Genomic DNA, 19,368 nt, shown 5'->3' with positions numbered 1-19,368 from the left:
AAAACACACACACAAACAATAATATACTACATCTTGCAAGAACAGATACAAACACAACACACTCATTCAACACTTAGAATGGTTGCCTTTCACTGGGGGAGGTAGGAATAGGGTTTGAAAATAAATGAGGGAAACAAGAGTATAAACAAACAAAAGGGTTTTCATGTACCAATGGCAAAGTGTGAAGCAACACTGCACTTTTCTCAAGAAATTCTGGAAAGGAGTAAATCTGGGGTTATTGTTAAGAGTGCCCAGGAGAGGAGGAGGAAGCCAACAGTTGCCATGGCCCTTCTCTGCAACAGTCACCAACCAAGAACATTCACAGCCTCACAACACTGAATTTTCACCATCCCTCTTAAGGGAAGGAAGATGATCGTCTTTTATTTTACCGTTTTTAAATAAGTGCTGAAATGATGGCTCAGAGAAATCAAGCCACAGTGCCTAGCTACTAACAACTAGACACGCCTGCTTCAAAGCTCACATACTTTCCATATAATAGGAGATGAGTTCCCCGTCACTGGAGGCATTCAAGCAGAGCTAATGCTATAAAGGAGAGCTAGGGGTCCCTTCAACATGGAGAGTCCACGGCTCAATGAAGCACAAGGCCTTGGGCTTCCTAAAAGGTAAGTCCTGGATCATCATAAGGGCTGAGGTGGTGTCAAAGTCAGGGTCAGTGTCAAGGTCAGGATCAGGCTTTCAGCCTGAAAGAACTGACATTCACATATGTCTTTCCATTTCTGCTGACCCACATCCCTGCCCATGTATTCTGCAGTTTGATGGACTATGTCTCTACTCTTACTTGTATCAAGTTGAGCGGCAGTGACAAACTGGCCTTTTCAGACCCATGGCTTGGTGAAGAGAGCTATAACATATGGCTTGACAGAAGAAAAGGGTACTCAAACTGGGATCAAACTTGCTCTGAAAGTTTTCTAGAAGGTTCTGGGAAATTACCTATCTTCCTGCTTTTATAGGTGCTGGCACTGGGCCAGAGAGATTATGAAACCCCTGGAGGGAAGGGGGAAGGGACATTTCTTATTGGGCTTGGCTTCCCCTGGAGGACTTGATGAAACGCCTGGCAGATGCTCAGGAAATTTGCACTGAATAGAACCATAGCTGTTACCCCAAAGACCAAACAGTAATTAATGTCTGCAAATGAGGAGGACAAGCCTACATTTCTCTAGGTACATTCTGAATGACAATTTTGTTGTTGGAGCGATAGAGGACCCTATCCCTTCAAATCAAGTGCTGAACTACTCCAAAGTCTGAGTCTTTTATGTGACACAGAAGCAGTATGACATTCAAACACATCACCATTCACCAAGATTCTCACAAACAGGCCTAATGAAGGCAGGGATGGTGAGTTAGAGCACAGATGCTTAGATTTCACGAAGAACAGCATAAATAAGGCTCTAATCATGGCTTCACTCAACTTCCTTCCCTGCTGCAAATTCTGAGCCATGTTTAGACTTTGGCAGTAACATGAATTCTTTCTCCTCATAAGGAAAAAAAAAAAAAAGGCTAATTCTCTAGCATTCATCATCATCTAACATAGTTTAGTGGAAGTCAGTGATGGCATGGGGGAGGTACTCTGAACTTGGAGTTGAAAGGGATTTAGGCCAGTCCCAGTATACCCTGGGTATGTGGCTAACAGGATAACAATACCTGCCTTACCTATAGCCATGGGTAGCGCCCTTACAAGAGTGGCTGAGACAGGGCAAGAATGCAGGTAATTTATTTGGAAGATGATCCTAGGACACACTGATAGGGTTTCAGGAGGTGACAGAGGGAAGGGAAGAGAGCCAGTACAACGTATATTATGAGCAGGTTTCTGGGAAGGTAACTGATCCCATTGGGACTGTCCTCAGCTGACATCTAGGGACAGAATAGAACATACCTTGAAGTTCTTGGGAGTTTCCACCCAAGGGGAAAGGACGCTGGGAAATTTGTCCTTTTCTCATCCATCCCTGGCTAGGGCTGCCCCTGGAAGCGTTAATTCCCTGGACATCTGATCTGCTCCTCTTAATAAGATACTTATTCTGGAAACGGGGATGCTCAGAATTATGGGTGGAATCTACCACCCCTACCCTCTAGGATTGTCCTGATGGGAGGTAAGAGCTCTGGGAACCCTTGGGAATGTACAATAGTTAAATAGAGGGGAACTGGGGATTAGGGAGACCATTCTTAAGGCTCTGAAACTCCCTCTGGATTTAAAAATGCCTTGGTCTCAAGAGGGACCATGGAGTTAGCTCTGGCTAGTTTAGAATAGTTCTGTTTATTCGCCACTCCTAAGTTTGCAAAAAAGGTCCTTCCGCCTGGGACAACAATGGCTGCCATCATGAATTTGCTTTGGCTCACATTTTTGTTGTCAAGGCTAACTGCTGTTTACCAGACCTTCTGCCTTGACCTAAGTCATGAGAAACCATGAATAAATGAAGATGTTCCTAAATTTCTATAAGCTGTCTAACTAACTAATTCAGTAAGCATTTACCAAGAGCCAGCCAGGAGTCGGGCAGAATGCTAGTAATGTGATTAGGTTCCCACAACTAGAGTTTATAAAGCAAAACCTCATTTGGCCTTTAACTCAGCCCCAGGAGGCAGGCAGGGCAGGCATTAATGCCATCCCATTGCGTAGAGGGAAAGACTGAGGCTTAGGGAAATGAAGTGTCTTGCCCAGAAACAGATCTTGCAAAAGAAGCCCTCTCCGCTGGGGCTGGCTACTTGAATCAGCTGTTGTGAGCCCTGCTGTCCAATCTCCCTTCTAAATGAGAGGGTGAGATAAGGGGAAGAGAGTGTGTGAAGGTCATGGCGGAAGATAACATGGTAACTCCAAACAGAAGGTCAATGGCAGGAGGTGATTTAGGGACTGGTAACCTCTGGGAACAGGCATATCCTCTGGGCAAATTCCTGGAAGGATCCAGAAAAGAGAGTCTGGACCAGCTCTTCTGGGAGAGGAGACATGAGCCCAGAGAAGAGAAGGGCCTCAGTTTCCTTCCCCTCTGTGAAATGAGGTGATAACCTGAACTCTGACTTGGACAGCCTATTCAATATTCAATTCTCTTCATCCTGGCAGAAAAGGCACCTCTGAAACCCTATGAATTTGGGTAACTCACTATTGTGCTGATGTGAACATGCCCCCAGCACAGCATCCCTCTGTCAACAGGAACAATGTTTATTTTAAAAACATGCAAATAGGAGTATCTTATAGTTCTAATAGTCAATTAAAGCTGAATACAAGTGTGGCAAAGGAAGACCCCTCAGACATACATGTGCCTGTGAGCACACAGTGGCTGCCACTGCCACTAATCAGCTGTGTGTCCCTGGGGAAAACATCTCTCTTCCCCGTGCCTCAGTTTCCCCATTTACACCATGAATTAGGAAGATAAGGTCTTGCCCCTTCTGACATCCTAGATATTGTTATGTGTGGGTAGTAGCTATAGGGGTAGGCAGACAAAAGGCACCAATGGGATTTCAACATACCAAGGAAATCTGGATTTGCTCCTGAAAAGTGTCATACTTATTGACAAAGTGCTAGTCATAATTGCTACTACTTGCTGAGCAAGAAATATATGCACATATTTCTCTGTATTATCTCAACCAGTTCATCCTACATACTAAGATGATAGGTAGGATTATATTCTTATTTGAGGACATTAGTGCTCAGGGAGGTGAAGTCACTTGCCTGAAGTTCTACAGCAACTTGAACTCAGATGAGTCAAACCCACCCCAATACTGTTTGCTACACTGCTTTCCTTATAAATGTCTAAAAACAACCACTGGAATTGGTGTCTAATCTTAACATCGGGAAAAGGCAATAAAATTGGCACGCACTTGTAGCTGTGATTGCCCGATCAATATTTTACAAAATATCCTCCTAGAATGATATAATTTGAATACTGGAAATGTGACAAGAGAATTTAGTTGCAATCACTCAAGAAAAAAAAAAAAAAAGTAAGTATCTTTGCCAAGATGCTTACTTTGTTCAACCAATGAAGAAGTAAGACTTAACAAATGGGAAAATAATTACGTTTGCCTAAAATTACATCTTTTGTGCACGTCAGGGAGCTGACATGTGTTTCAATTACCTGCCACGGGAAGACAAATGGGTAAATCTACAAGATTGCATTATGGAACGTTAGCATCCAAGGACAACTCTCCTGATTGATCTGAATCCAGTGGGGATTTGTCTGAATGACTCTGAGTAACTTGATTTCATTTCTTGCTTTCCCCTGGATGACTTTGGGATCTCAAAGTGAGTTGACACAGAAGGCACAGCTTCCAGAACGATCACCTAGTGCTTTTGGCTAATGACCCTGCTAATGACTATACTGAGCTGAACTGAGGTGTCTGCCTTGGGGATTGCCCAGTACCACTCCTCAGGGATGCCCTGTGAACTCTGACAAGCCACTGCCCCCCTGGTCCCTGTATCCTCCTTATCACATGAGAAACTTAGTCTGGATGATTTCTGAGGTCCCTTCCAACTCTGACAGTAGAAAAGTTCAACAAATGACCTGGGTCTTAAAAAAAAAAGTAATTATTATAGATTAAAAGGAACTATAGAGACACATTAACCAAATACAAAGAGAGGACATTGTGTAAATTCTCTAACAAACCAACTGTAGAGACAGTTTTGAGCTAATTGGAGAATGAACACAGATTGGGAATGAAAGGATATTAACAATTGTTGTTAAATACTTTAGGTGTGATAATAGTATTGTGGTTATGTTTTTAAAAGTTCTTGTCTAGTAGAAATGCATACTGCAGTATTTATAGATTGAAATGAGATAATGTCTGAGAGCTGCTTTAAAACATTTACAGAAAAAAGCAGAGGGGTAACACGGTGAGTCAAGATAAAGCAAGATTGGCAAAATGTTGATAATGGTTGAAGCTGGGTGATGGGTTTACTATGATATTCTCTCAACTTTTGAATCTGAATATTTCTATAATAAAAAACTAAAACAACGTAAGTTTTCTCAGAATACTGGAACTGACTTACCCCACCCCCCTTACTTTCAGGAGTTTCTCAGTCATGTGTGAAGACTGAATGGGCCTGAAAAGTAATACAGTAAAGAAAAAAATATTCTAAATATGTTGAAACTACTGTTTTCACAGAGAAGTGTTTTCTATTGACTTTGATTTCTCTTATCTGGAGCATCGCACTTTCATTTATTTTGATATATTATACTGCATAAAACAACATCCCTGAAAACAGAATTCATCAAGTAGAAAGAAGAAGCATCAAAAAGCCTACCTTGAAATTGAGTAAATTTAATGGTCCCCATTCTTTCCCCGTTCCGGAACACAACTTGACCCTAAAAACAAAGCAAAACAAACAAACAAGAACAAAAGAGAAAAAGCCGTATTAGCACAGACACTACTGATCTCAACTGAAATTCATTAACTGTACAATGCAGTTATTCATATTAGAAGAAAAACAGATTCCTGTTAGACTATAAGATGCAAAATTAAACTAATTGTTTTTAAACTGGCTGTGACTTTATCTGTTTAATTCAAGGAGCACAAAATCAATAATGGGACTAACACATGTGAATTAGAGCTGAGATATGCATCATCATTATCAGCACGGCTATTTATTAAACATCCACATGCCCTGAGCAGTCCTGGGACAAGGTCTTCCGGGAAAGACAGAGGCACGGGTGAGGCCCAGGGAGCCTGGCCCTGACTGCTTCTGTGACCCATTAAGATGTGTGGCTTTGCCGGGGCTATTTGGCATGAGGACCAGAAGGGGGCTGTAGGTCAGTTAGCATTTCTTATTTTAAAAAAAATACATTTTTATTGATTTTTTACAGAGAGGAAGAGAGAGGGATAGAGTCAGAAACATCGATGGGAGAGAAACATCAATAAGCTGCCTCCTGCACACGCCCTACTGGGGATGTGCCCACACCAAAGTACATGTCCTTGACCGGAATTGAACCTGGCTCCACTGAGCCAAACTGGTTTTGACAGCATTTCTTATTAAGGACAGAGGATATTTTTTGTAAGTTCTTCCTGAGTGGGGCAGCACAAAATTAAGTTTCTTGCGCCAGTGACGTAACTAGTGTCACAGGCAGCTGAGCACCAGTTAGGGAACCTGGGGGCTAGAGACAGTGAGTGGCTTTGTTGGCTGACACAAGGGTTCCATGTGCTGGACTGACCAAACTGGGAACATGAAGAGGCACTGGTCTCTCCTTGCCAATTTATGGTCCACCTAAAATTCTGCAACCAGGCAAGGAAATTGTCACATGTTATATCAATGGATCTGTGACAAGCTTGAGTGAATAGGGGGATAATCCTGGTTTAACAAATTAAGAAACTGACTGAGGAAGGTAATGCCCTTTATGTAAGGTCACTATGAGCTGCTGGAGTTCAAATTCAAGTTTGATTTTAATGTCCATGCTATTTCACTATTTTAATTTCTGGTCCAGCAATTAAATTCTTTCCTATCTCTCCATTAATGAGATATCAGGAAAAGAAATGGCCTTAAATGTGTACTGCTTTACTCTCACAGTTGTGAGCTTACATCATCAGGTAAAATTTCAGATCCTGCTCAATTCTCAGGAGAAAGTGCCAGAAAATATCTTCTCTTGCTGGAAACTCAAAGTCTGAGGCCCTGAGGCTTTTGGCACAAAGAGAATCACTCAACCTGTTCTCAGAACAAGAAACACATTCTGAGGCCACTTTGACACCTTTTGGAAATCCTGAAGACAGCGTGAGGATCATACGTTTGAGTCGTGCCCACCGAATTCTGTATTTAGGTGCTGGTAAGCAATCCCCTTGTGTGTGAAAACACTTCAGTGTAAGGTGAGAGAAGAGCTGTGATTCTATTTCTAGGGATGACCGACAAACACAGAACATCTTTCAAAAGGATCACTTTTATGCAAATGGACCACTTTGCATGAGTGGGAAAGATGCAGACATGGTCCCCAAGGAGGACATTTGTCTGACAAAGGTGGAAATCCAACTACTTCACCCATCTCTTGCCAAGCTTTGAAGAATTCCAGACTTCTAGATATAAAATGTGGACAAAGCCTGCAGAATCCTTATTAGTTAAACTAAAAAGCACATGGAGTAGTATTCAAAGCTTGGACAGGATGGATGGAGTATGGGGTGGGGATAAGAAAGAATCTCCTTTTACTTTTTTTTATTCCCCTCCCCCCTTTACATTCTAAACATTCTAGTCAATCTTTATTTTACCCACAATAATCATTTTTACTAACAGCAGTTCCTCCCAGCTCCTTAATTTTTCAAACGATGCAGTTAAAAGAAGCCAGCATCTGAGTTATGGATCTAGCATGGCACCTCATCTACAACAGGCACTCACTAAATGGTAGTATTAATTTTTATTTTAAGACTAGAGAAATTTGTGCATGGGTAGGGTCACTAGGCTTGGCTGGTGATTGGAGCTGATTAGGGTCTTCCTTCACCAAGCTTCTGGCTGCCGGCCGGGGCCTTCCATTGTTCCACGCTGCCCCCTGATGGTCAGCACACGTCGTAGTGAGTGGTTGAACTCCCGAGGGGACAATTTGCATATTAGCCTTTTATTAGATAGGGTGTTTAATAGAAGAGAACTGAAATAAGAAAAAATGTTTGAAGCACCAGGGAGCTTTCCAACGCTTGGGAAGATATTTTCAACATTGTATGATTTTAGCTGGTAAAGGGTTAAACTCTAGGGCCTTTATCCAAGGTGTCCTCCTCTCTCAGAAACATTAGCCCCCAGGAGACTGAGTTCTTGCACCCCACTATTCGAACTAGCATGGGAGAGATCTGAGAACTCTGACCGTGGTAACGGAGTCGCGATGGATACACAGGTGGGTAACTGGCTATGCTGAGGGTCTGTGCCAGAGGAGGAGCCAAGAAACTCTGCAAAGCCCCTTATGGGGAAGATGCGTCATGTGATTCTTTCCTGAAGGAGTTACCATGGTACCTGCTAGGTTTGACCACTGAAGCCAACTCTCCTACCCTGACCATGGCTGACAGGACAGGGATCATCATCCAAGTCAACCTCTTTAAGACTGGACATGAGGAATCTAATCAGGGGATTTTTCATGAAATTCTGCCCAATAGGGGTCCTCCATATTTAAAGGTGGTCAATTCACACAATGTTGCACAAATATAGGGTATCTAAAAAATGTAGACACATACCTTGAATAATTATAAAGGCAGTGTTTATTAAAATACATTTCACTTTCAAAATTGAGCTATCAGCTGTTAAAGTGCACACGCATTTTTTTTTGGGGGGGGGGGCGCACACCCTGAATTTTTCTACCCTGTGCCATGTACTCTTATAAATCCTAATTCTGCTTTTTTTTTTTTTTTTGAGAGCTTTATATTTGACTAGAAAGAAAAGACAAAACAAGTTTGCCAATGAATGAATAAGAAAATTTCTTTTAGTGAAGAGTGCTGTGAGAAAATAAAAAGGGACTGGCTGGGTAAGGGGAACAGATCTACTGTGCTCTCAGGAAAGCCCTCACTGCAGAGGTGATGGAAGAGCTGAGGCCTGCATGGTAAGAAGGAGATATCCCACACAAAGCGGGAAACCATGCAGGGCAAGGCCCTCAGGGGGCAAAGGAAGAAAAAGGACCAGCATGAGGAGCAGGGAGGTTAGCAGGCCAGATCACATTCTACCTAGAGGTCAGGGCAGGGCTCTGGAGTGCAGCCAAGAGCCTGGGGGTGGGGATGGTAAGCAAGTACTATGACCTGGGTAAATATTTGGGAAGATTGCTCTGGCTGTCGGGTAGAGAATGGACGGCAGCATGGCAAAAATGAGGGAGCAGAGAAACAAGGATCTATAGCCTGTAATCCAGATGTGAGGTGACAGTGGCTTAGGCTAGGGTGGTGGCCAGCTCAGAGTGCATCGCCGAAGTGGCTGAGCACTGTGGCCTGAGCAGCAGGGGACTTTCACTCTACGCCTCCCATACTGAGCGGTGGGTGCCCTGGTGTGCTGCCCTGATGCCCCCAGCAGGATGGAGGCACATCCTGGCTGCTGCTGAGTTGCCCTGCATTCAAAGGGAGCTGTGTCAATTAAGGTTATGCCCCGTCCTACATCCAATGGTCAATGTGAAGGACATACTTTTAGGCCCTATACCTCAATTCAGGACAGCTGTGAAGGACCATAGGAACCAGAGGTCCCCGTGGGCGGCTGAGGCTGGGATTGCAGCTGCATCACATTTCGTGTCCCTCTGCTTGATCCTGCTGCACTTCCTCCTTTCCGGGTTTTGTTCCTGAGAACACTCCTTGATAAACTTGCTGTATGCTAGCCTTTGTCTCAGAATCTGTTTCCTGGGAAACCCAACCTAAGACACTTGCCATCAAAGGTCACTAGGACTATATCTTTCTTGCAACCTGAATGATCTGAGTGAAGCCCACGTAGCAACTGGACTGCTCCAGCTTCACGTGCTTGGCCTTTCAGCCAGGCCGGCTGCACTGGCTTTGGTTTCTTAAACCCCAGCTTGAGCAGAAATCTTTTCTCTCTCCTCCTCACGCATGTATCCTTATGTATATATAAATGGTGTGACTCTCCTTAAGCTTCTGCCATGTGAGATCCCAGGGCTATACTGAGGATTAATCCATGTGATGCATTAAATGCCAAAGTAACGGAGTCTGGTAACTCTGGCTGGGGTGATGGCTGATATTGGTTGGCTCACAATCCATACTCACTCTGTATCCTCTTCAGCATTGCAGGGGCTCAAAACCCAGAAACCACATTTCCCAGAATCCCTTGCCAGCTGGTTTCCACTTAGATTCTGCTAATGAGAAGCATTCATGGGAGATTAGAAAGTATGCATAAGGGAAAATCTATTTTCCCCCTGCTGCAGTTGCAGTAACAAAAGCCGAGTGACTGCAGGTGTCTGTGGGCCCAGGCAGCCCTGTACTGTCAATGTGGAGGTGCTCCTGGCTGCCTGTCCAATGGCCAGTGGGCGGGGAGTGGGGGGAGAGGGCTGGGTACAGCAGGAGGGTGGTTGCAGGAACCTGAGAAATCAGTGTGCAGAGACAATGTCAACACTATGCCTCTTTTTGTGCCTCCAGCCAAGGGGCTTGGCTGTTTCTGTGAACACTTATCTCCAGGGACAGCACCGACTTGTTTTGCTCCTCCTTCCCTTCCAACAAAGTTGCAACCAGTTCCCTGCCTTAATCTCCCTATGAAATGCCCGACTTGGTTTCTATTTTCTTGTCTGCATATTGATTGATCATGGATTTTAACTTCCGAGGAGCTTGTAAGAATGACCATGGAGCTCATCTGGAATGAAAATAAAATGATGGAGGTAAAATCCCAGGTGGAAAATTTATAAGGATTTTTGTTTTCCTGAAGAGGATATTGCTAATATCAGGGAAAGCAGTCTGTTTCATAAAAGTCGATCCAGATTAACAGCTCAGGTTGAAGTGGGAGCTATAAAACTGCATTTTTTTCCCAGAGAAATCTTCAGAATGCATAAGGTAATGTGGAAAAAAACTAAGTTGCAGCTTTTGCCAGACAAGAGTAAATATTGGCATCAGGATGACCTTGGATAGTCATTGAGTGTTTCTGAGCAGCGATTCTCCTATTTGAAAAACAGTAAGAACAATACTTGCTCCTCAGGATTGTTTGTGAGAATTAAAGTAGGCAGTTATGAAGGGGGCACAAGCCTGAATTGGCACATGATAAAGAGTAACTCTTATAGTTCCTCCAGGTAATGTGAGTTGGCAAAATTCCACCGACGTCTGTTCATAATCCACAGAAAAATCAGTGGAGAGTAGAATGTACTCCAAGAATTCCAGCAGCTTCCTCTTAAAAAAATTAACTGTTTTCATTGTTCATCTTTGCTGTTTAATTACTAAGCCTGAGTAAATTTCACTCCAACGACCATTTATGATTGTGTGGATCAAGCTCCATGTTGGTCCCCTTCAGTTTCACAGTGGATGGCAGACATGTTCTGCCCTGAAATGATCTGATGTCTGGCTGGACCTGGAGGCAAGACAGAGTGAGGACTCACTTGGTTTAGCCTAGTCGCCTGGAGCTCTGGGCCCACTGTGGGGTACAGTGTCTGCAGATCACTGCACATTTATTTGGGGAAGGATCTTGTTCCCTAACTGCACTCTTGTCTCTGGGCATTTGTATTTGTCTTCGGAGGTGTGAGCATGCATGCTCATCCGAGTGTTTGATTTATGCTATGGGGAAGTAAGATGTGCTCTGACATGTCATTCAGGCAGCAAACTATCTCAGGAAATGGAAGAGCTATCTGTGTGGATGATCCGAGCCCACCTTGGACCATTCTGCTGCCATCCCTCCACCCAGAACCACACTGATCTCAAATGAATAATGGGAACTTTGAGGAAACTTTGGGGTTAGAATGCTGGTCAAATTTTTCATAAAGGGTAGAGCTCATGTGGGCCTGAAGAAGAAGGTGCTCTTTCTTTCCCAAGGGATGACAGGACTTAAAGAGAAATACCATACAACTGGGTACAAACTCGCACATATTTTGCAAAGGTGAAAAATATTCTTTTTTCTGCATGTCCCCTTGGGCTATAGGGAAAAGTCGTATTTTGTATACTATTTAAAATATTTTCTTACACTGAAAGTTCTGCTAGGCCCCAGCCTTGAGAAAAGTTTTGTCTATCCATTAATTAAGTCTTGAGCAATGCGTTTGCAGGTAATTAAGAGAAGAGGCAGGATGGGAAGTGTGGTCTGCCCTATTGTCATCTTTCTACTGATCAGCATGGGTGCAGTGGAGAGGGGTGGGGATCAAGAGGAGATGGCTGGATAGATGGCCCAAGAGTGGTGGGGCCAACTCCCTCTCCTTTCAGCAATGATACAAGAGTTAGGCTTGTTTAGAATAGCAAAATATCAGAAATGAAAGAAATGTCCAAGAAATAGGGCAATAGTGAAGTAAACTGTGATAGACACATGATGAAATATTATGACACATGCATAACCAGCACTACTGAACATCTAACATGTGCTGGGCATGTCAGATAGGCACCAGATAAAGAGTAGGAAAAATCTATATGTTTCTAGATTGCATGGAGCTTCCAATCTGATGGGCAATATAGACATTAAATAACAAATACACAAATAGATATACAATTACAAACTATAATGTTATAAAGGGAAAAAAGGGTGATAAGAAAGAACTACAACAAGACCCCAATTTAGACTGGGGTGTCAAGGAGGGCTTTTCTGGGGAGGTAGCATTTGCACTGAGACTTGAAGGATCAGCTAAGAGTGATAGGGAGAGCATCCTGGGAAGAGGGAATTGCAAATATAAAGGTCCTGAGGCAGGAAAGACATTGGGAAACCAGAAGAGCTGAGACAATGCCTGGGGAGCTGAAAGTGGCTAATTGGGGCAGAAATGAGCAGGAAATGTGATTAGCAAGTGGGCAGATACAAGATCAAGCAGAGCCTAAGGGGCTGTATCAAGGGTGCTAGGGTTAATTTTGAATATAAGTGGCAGGGGCCACTGAAAGGTTTTTAGTAAGGGTGACTTGATCTAAATTACACAGATTTGAACATTATATTATCTATCTATCTATCTATCTATCTATCTATCTATCTATTTATCTATCTATCTATCTATCTATCTATCTATCTATCTATAAAAGCCTAAGCGACTGATATGACCAAACAACCAGAATGACAGGAATGACCGCTCTACCAGTTGCCATGACAAGCATTGACCACCAGGGGGAAGACATTCAACACAAGGAGCTGCCTCCTGGTGGTCAGCATGCTCCTACAGCCAACCTCCTGTGGCCGGCTAACCTCCTGCAGTCCCTTCCCCCAGCCAGCCAACCAACCTCCCATGGTCCCTCCCCCTATGTCTCCTCCCAGCTGGCAGGCCCCGATTGGCCTGGCCCTGATCTGCTCTGATAATGGGCCAGGCCTAGGGACCCCACCTGTGCAGGAATTCATGCACTGGTCCTTGAGTAAGAATTATAAAAGACTAGAAAAAGTGATGATCTGATTGTGTCAGATACTGGCTAGTAGTTCACCAAATCCATTTTCCTTTCCTCCTGGGTGCATGGTTAGACTGCATTTTCCAGCCTCCCTTATAGTTAGGTTTGGCCATATGACAATTATAGCCAATGGAATGTGAAATGGGGAAAGGTTGGTCAAAGGGTATAAACTTCCAGTTATGCAGGATGAGTAAATTCTGGGGATATAATTTACACTATGGTGACTATTGTTAACTATACTATACTATACTATACTATACTATACTATACTATAATGTATACCTAAAATTTGCTAAGAAGATAGATGTTAAGTGTACTTACCTAAAAAAGGAAAAAGAAAAAAAAAGGAAAGAAAGAAAATGGTAACTCTGTGAGGTAATGGCTAGTTAATTAGTTTAATTGTGGTGATCATTTTACAGTGTATGCATAGATCAAATCATTAAGTTGTATACCTTAAATATATTCAATTTCTATTTGTATACCTCAATAAAGCTAAAAAACGCTACTTTGGCTGGTGCATGGAAAATGGACAGGCACAAGGACAAGCTGGAGGTAAGGAAGCCAGCTATAAGGTGCTGTGGAACCCAAGGGAGAGTTGAAGGTGATGTGATGGAGAAGAATCCATAATTCAAAAGATGGGAAGGGGGTGAAACTGACAGGGCTTAGAGATGGCCCAAATGTGAAGGCTGAGGAAGGTGGAGAAGCAGAGAATGGCTTTTCAGTTTTGGCAGATGGATGGATGGTGGTGCTATTCCTCACCTGCACAGTCAGCAGAGAAGAGCTGGCTGGACCAGGGAGTGGGGTCTTTGCCCAGGTTCCTGAGTGGGTGGCTGAGCTAAGGGGGCCTTGTAGCTCTAAAGCCATTCATCATGAGAGCCCCTCCAGGCTTTTTGCCCCCATCTCCAACCTCCCTTCTTTTCTGGCCTTTTGCAGATGCAAGCATCCCCTTGATTAGAAATATTTAATTCTGCTTTACTGTATGTTCTATTTTTGTTAAATAGATTAGTCTCCACCAGGAAAACCAAATTGCTGACCGGTCCAGCTGAAAGTCTGAGACATGCAATTTGCAATCTGTTGGAATCTTCACTTTAAGCTGGGGGTGGGGCTGCAGAGTGACCTTGGGGGTTGACAGGGGGCAGGGCTCAAAAGAGACAGCAGGCACAGCAATCAGTGGTCCAGGTGTGAGGCCAGGGGGCTCAGCTGAAGAGTGGCCGGGCAGAAAGAGAGAAAGGCAGAGTAGAAAAAACATTAAAGGGAAAATTGCAGGACTTGGGGACTCATAGACAGAAGATTCAGAAAGGATACTGTAATGGGAGGTGGACCTGTGGGTTCTAGCCTGGGATCCCCTAGCTCTTTGGTTGCAGTCTCCCCTAGTGTGTCATGAGATAAAGTTTATACTATCGAAACCTTGACTAGTCTCCTGGATAGACGGTAAGATCCTCAACATACACCTCAGCAGGCAGGAATCAGGGCAGTCAGGGGAGAAATGAGAGGCAGTTTTCTTCTCCTGTACAGAAGGACAAGTGGGAGGTGGGGAGACCACAAAACTGCCCCCAAAAGATGTTGGGGATAAAAAAAAAAAAAAGAAAAAGAAAAAAATGGATGGTGGGATGGCAAAGGATGAACTTGATCCGGAGTAAGTAATGCCCAACTTGAAGTTATTCAAATGACATTCTCTGGTACAGATTTCCCTCCACCTGTCCCCCAAATCTTCACTGGAACCCCTCGCAGTCCTCATAATAGGGAAGGGCTTCTTGGTCATAATCAATGTGGCCCAGAGCTGAGGAAAACAAGGGATCATAGGCTGGTCCAAATCCTGAATGACTTCAGCAGAAGCAGGACCATGAGAGTACGAGGCCTGCGAATGTGTGGGCATTCTAGGACTGAGGACCTGAGAAACAGAACTTCTTGACAAATTTCCCAAGCTCCCAATGGCTGACAACAGGTTACACACAGATGCTGGGATTGGGCAGGAGGCTCTCCAAATCTTGACTGTGTCTTGGTTTCTCAATCTGTAAAATGGGGATTGTGGGTGAGCTTGCATTTGCACACATGACTGCACATGTAAGTAGCAGGGCAAGGGCAAGGACTACTGATGTCACAATCCCCCAGGCTCCTCCCAGCTCTAATGACCCTCAGCTCTGAGCCCGGATGAGTCACCACTCTCATCTCCCACCTTAGAAACAGCAGACTGAGCCGGCAGGCAGGTGTCCCTGGCACGGCTGATTGAAAACCCATTCTCCCTTTTTGGCTCCGCTCCCCCACCAGAAACCCAGATGGCTCACAGGCGGTTGGGGACTATTCATTTGGGCTAAATCTAAAAATCTTCCATCAAATAAAAAAATCTTCCGTTAATTCATTTGGGAAGGAAAGAGACAGGAGTTCGCAGAGGAGAAAACAGAAAGGGAGAGAAAGGCTGCTGTGTTGATAGCCCCACTGGATGTCTCAGGCTGCTGAGGGTCAGAGTGAAGGCTGTGAAATGCCAGGGATGGACTAGAAGCAAACACAGTGGGTGTCTTACATTGTTTTCAGGGCTGGAGTGGGGCTAGCTGAAGCTAGTGAAATAGATCTTAGAACCTCTTTGGGTAAGCCCATCACTCCCACCCACAGTGGCTCTCCTAAGACTGAATTCAAGAGTCATAATTCCTTATATTTATAGGATTTGCACCTTGTTTATAACTGTCTACTTTATAGTGAACACTTATTTTTCTTGCTCAGCAACTGATCTCCCCGTGGATAATAAAATGAGTATCCTGATTTTAATTTAGAGATTATGTCAGTCAGGGTCTGTGACAGCCACGCTTTGAGATGACCCCAGTGATTCTCACCTTCTGGTAACCACACCCTTGGACAATCCTCTCCCACGCTGAATGGGGCTGGCTTGTAAACAGTGGGATGTTACGGAAGCAGCAGAGTGAAGTTTCTAAGACCAGATCACACAGAGACAGTGTAGCTGCAGCCTGGCTTCCGCTGGGTCACTCATGCTGGTGGGTCACCATCTCACGACACCTAAGCAGTCCTATGGAGAGGCCCATGTGGAGAGGAACCGAGTCTTTCTGCCAATAGCCAGCCCTGACTTGCCAGCCACATGGGTGAGCTATCTTGGAAGCAAATATCTGCCCCCAGTAAGCTTCAAGAGACCGCAATCCTACTGACATCTTCTTGCCTGTGTATATAGGAGAGACCCTCAAGCCAGAACCTTCCAGCTTAGTCACTCCTGAATCCCTGACCCACAGGAAATATGTGAGATAAAAGTTTTCTGTCGCTTTAAGCTACTATACTTAGGAATAATTTGTTATGAAGTAATGACAAATGAATACGGGGTCACGGGAGGAAACAGAATTCACCCTGGATGATTCAAAAGAAAAGACATTCTCAAGAACTACTTACTAAGTGCCCTCAAAATAAGAGAGCACATAAGGGAAGACGATGTGCCCCCGACTAGAGGTGGCAGTAGCTGCTACATAGCTCAGAACAAAGGGACAAAAGAGGAAATAGGACCTCCCCACATGGACCTCGCCTAAGAGTGGGAGATTAGATTTCTGATTTCTGTTTTGGTAGCCTTGATGTAAATATGCCTGTTATTTAAAGTTACTTCAAACTCTCTTTAGAAATAGGTGGCTCTCAATTACTAATTTTGATCAAACAAGCAAGTCATGGTGGTAAGGAAGATTTTACAAGGCCTCATCTTCCAGGCAATGGGTCTGTGGCTGGAAGGCAGGACGGAAGCAGGTCCTCACGCCCTTCCTTGTCCCAAATGGGAAAGGTCCTTCTTTAGAAAGGCAGCCTGGGCACAGTTCGCACGTCCCACCTTGTGAACTTGGGCTGGTTACTCAGCCTTTTGAGCTTTGGTTTCTTCCTCTATAAACTGGTAGAATCACATCTCCTTCACAGGCAGGGCTTGCTCCCAGGAAATTCAGGACTCCGGGGACTTTGTCAGTGTTGGCTCCCATCTTGGAAACCTTTTCTCCTTCACCACTTCAGAGTTACAAGAGGCCTCAGACATCTGAGGGTCGCTTCTCTGACCTAATGATTTCTCAGGTGATATTTCCAGGCAACACCATCTGCATCCTATGTATGAACTGAGGCACAAAGCTCAGCCAGTCGAGGTCCACTGAGGTCCACCAGGGAGATGTATGATAAATCACTGCCGGTTATGGGTACTGTTATTCACAAAAGTTGATATGGGAAGCATGAGCCCAAGGAAAAGACATGGAGCTGAACATTTGCTCCAAACCCCATTGCAGTGGGGGTGGGTGAGGGAAATAGAACACATTTCCCTTACACTGGAGTTTAGAACCTCAGGACATGCTGTTAATTCCCAAGATAGCTTTCCAGTGGCTAAGGTCATAAAACATGGATTACTGAGGCAACTCTTCATTAGATAGCTTACAGAATTACTAGATTTTAGGATGAACAGTGATTTTTTTTGGTATACTGCCAAAATCATTGCAGAGCCCACATGCACTGCAGGGGCCCTGCCAACTCACTGAAAGGGAATTGACGGTGGTTATGGGGATTAACTATCTCCACATATGGCTTACTAAAGATCCCGTGTGCTTGAGAGAGAATCTAGGTCACTGATTTATTACATACTGTGCGTTTGTATGTAGGTGTACACACACACACACACACACACACACACACACACAATTCCTGCGTGCATCATTCATTTACACTAAGAGTCTACTAGAGTCACAGTCTAGAGCTGACCAATCACAACAGTAGTTAATTATATGCATCTTGAGGCCTCAAACCTCAAGAGTTTCTCAAGCGGGCCTATATCCTATATTAGGCAACATTATCATCCTATGTATTTTTTCTACACATTCAAGATCAAATTGCATAATATGCCCTCAGTTAACTGGACTCCAACCAGTGGCAATTCAATCAATAGAGCTTTGGCATTGAGAAGAAAGAAGACTGGAAACTGAGGCCCAATGTGGCCAGGAAACACTCAGGGCCTCTCTGGCATCTACTTCAACTTTCTCCCTTCCCTGCCCATTCACTTTTAAATGAGGATCAGGGTCCATCTAAGAATGTGACAGAACGGGGAGGAGTGTTAATGTTGACTGAGAGTCCACATGTGCCAGGAACTGTGTCAGATAGGGATGGGTCAGTTAATCCTCATGATAACCCTATGAAACAAGTATTACTATATCCTGTTGTATGGATGGGAAAACTAAGGCCGAAGGATTACCTGCTAAAGTATCTTGGCTAGTAAGTGCCAAGACTGGACTAAAATCCAGGTCTTTTAAAATTAATAATTTTCAAGTCTTCCTGTTTTGTTTTGAAATTGAGACCTAAAGTAACATATATTCACCGTAGAACATTTAGAAAGGAGAAATAAACAGAGAAAGGATTCTGTCCAGAGACAAGCACTTAACATGTTGAAGTGCATTCTTCTAGTCTACAAAGTTTTACATTTTAATCAAAAGTGGAAAATTATCATACAAGTCTCTGTTTAACACTAAACAATGTATTATCAACAATCTTCTATGCCATTAGATATTATTCTATAACAACCTTTTTTAATGGTTGCCAACAATTTCTCTGTATAGATGCATCAAAATTTATTTAGCTAAAACCAGGCTTTGGACATTTAGGTTATTCCCAGTTTTTCCTCCGCCCCACCCAGACAGACCATGTCGCCATGAACTCCTTAATTGGCCATGTTTTTGACCATATTGCAATTGTTTCCTGAAGGAAACTTCCTAGAAGCACAGTTTTTTTTTTAGGTCCAAGGGGATGGGATGTATTGTAATACTCCTATGGGACAACACACCAGGAGGTTTCACTGAAGTTGTAACCTCATTTGTAGACAGGTTGAAGAGAATCTTCATGTCATGTTGCCTCCCCACACCTGGGAATGTCTAAAGGCTCAAATCACATTTGTCCTGCGCATGCTTATTCCATTTTTTATTGAGCATTTGGCAAACATCTTTCTGGCCTAATCTTTGCCTCTGCACACATGTAGTATTTTTCTGTGGATTAAGAAGGTTGCCTGTACCATCCAGTTCTCGCTGGGCCACCATGCAAATTGTCAGATATCCAGATGTTAAACTCTACAGAACACTATAAAGTCTATAGATTCATTTGTTTAATTTACTGTAGCAATAGTCACAGTGTATGTAATTTGAGAAACATTCAGTTCAAAATTGGAAGTAATTGCATTAGAAGTATACCCTTGATCACCCCCTTTTCTATCATAACTGGTAAAAAAAAAAACCCATAAAAAACAAAAACCCAGGCCTTATGATTTTTCTCCTGCAATGTGCCTTGAAATTCACCTGTTTCTCTCTCTGCACACTTACTGCCCTCGTTGGTACCAGCATCCCTGCTGCTTCTCTTGTTTCCTTCTCATCTTTTTTCTTCCATTGCAACTAGCAAAATATACCTAAAAACAGCAGTCTGCTCCCCTACGAGGCATCTTTCCATGGG

The 19,368-nt window shown here is 43.6% G+C and overlaps 1 protein-coding gene across 1 annotated transcript in view; it reads right to left on the bottom strand.

Moving 5' to 3' along the window:
• GABBR2 (gamma-aminobutyric acid type B receptor subunit 2) overlaps window positions 1-19,368 on the bottom strand; it is a 304,115-nt gene that overhangs the window by 85,251 nt on the left and 199,496 nt on the right. The window contains exon 8 of the mRNA XM_036433225.2: window positions 5,249-5,309. Within this exon, the coding sequence (XP_036289118.1) occupies window positions 5,249-5,309 (61 nt within the window). The remainder of the gene's footprint in view (window positions 1-5,248; window positions 5,310-19,368) is intronic.

Source organism: Pipistrellus kuhlii, unplaced genomic scaffold (assembly GCF_014108245.1).
Source record: "Pipistrellus kuhlii isolate mPipKuh1 unplaced genomic scaffold, mPipKuh1.p scaffold_m20_p_12, whole genome shotgun sequence".
Lineage (NCBI taxonomy): Eukaryota > Metazoa > Chordata > Mammalia > Chiroptera > Vespertilionidae > Pipistrellus > Pipistrellus kuhlii.
Note: the sequence above shows the minus strand (reverse complement) of the source record. Positions and strands in the feature narration are given on the sequence as shown.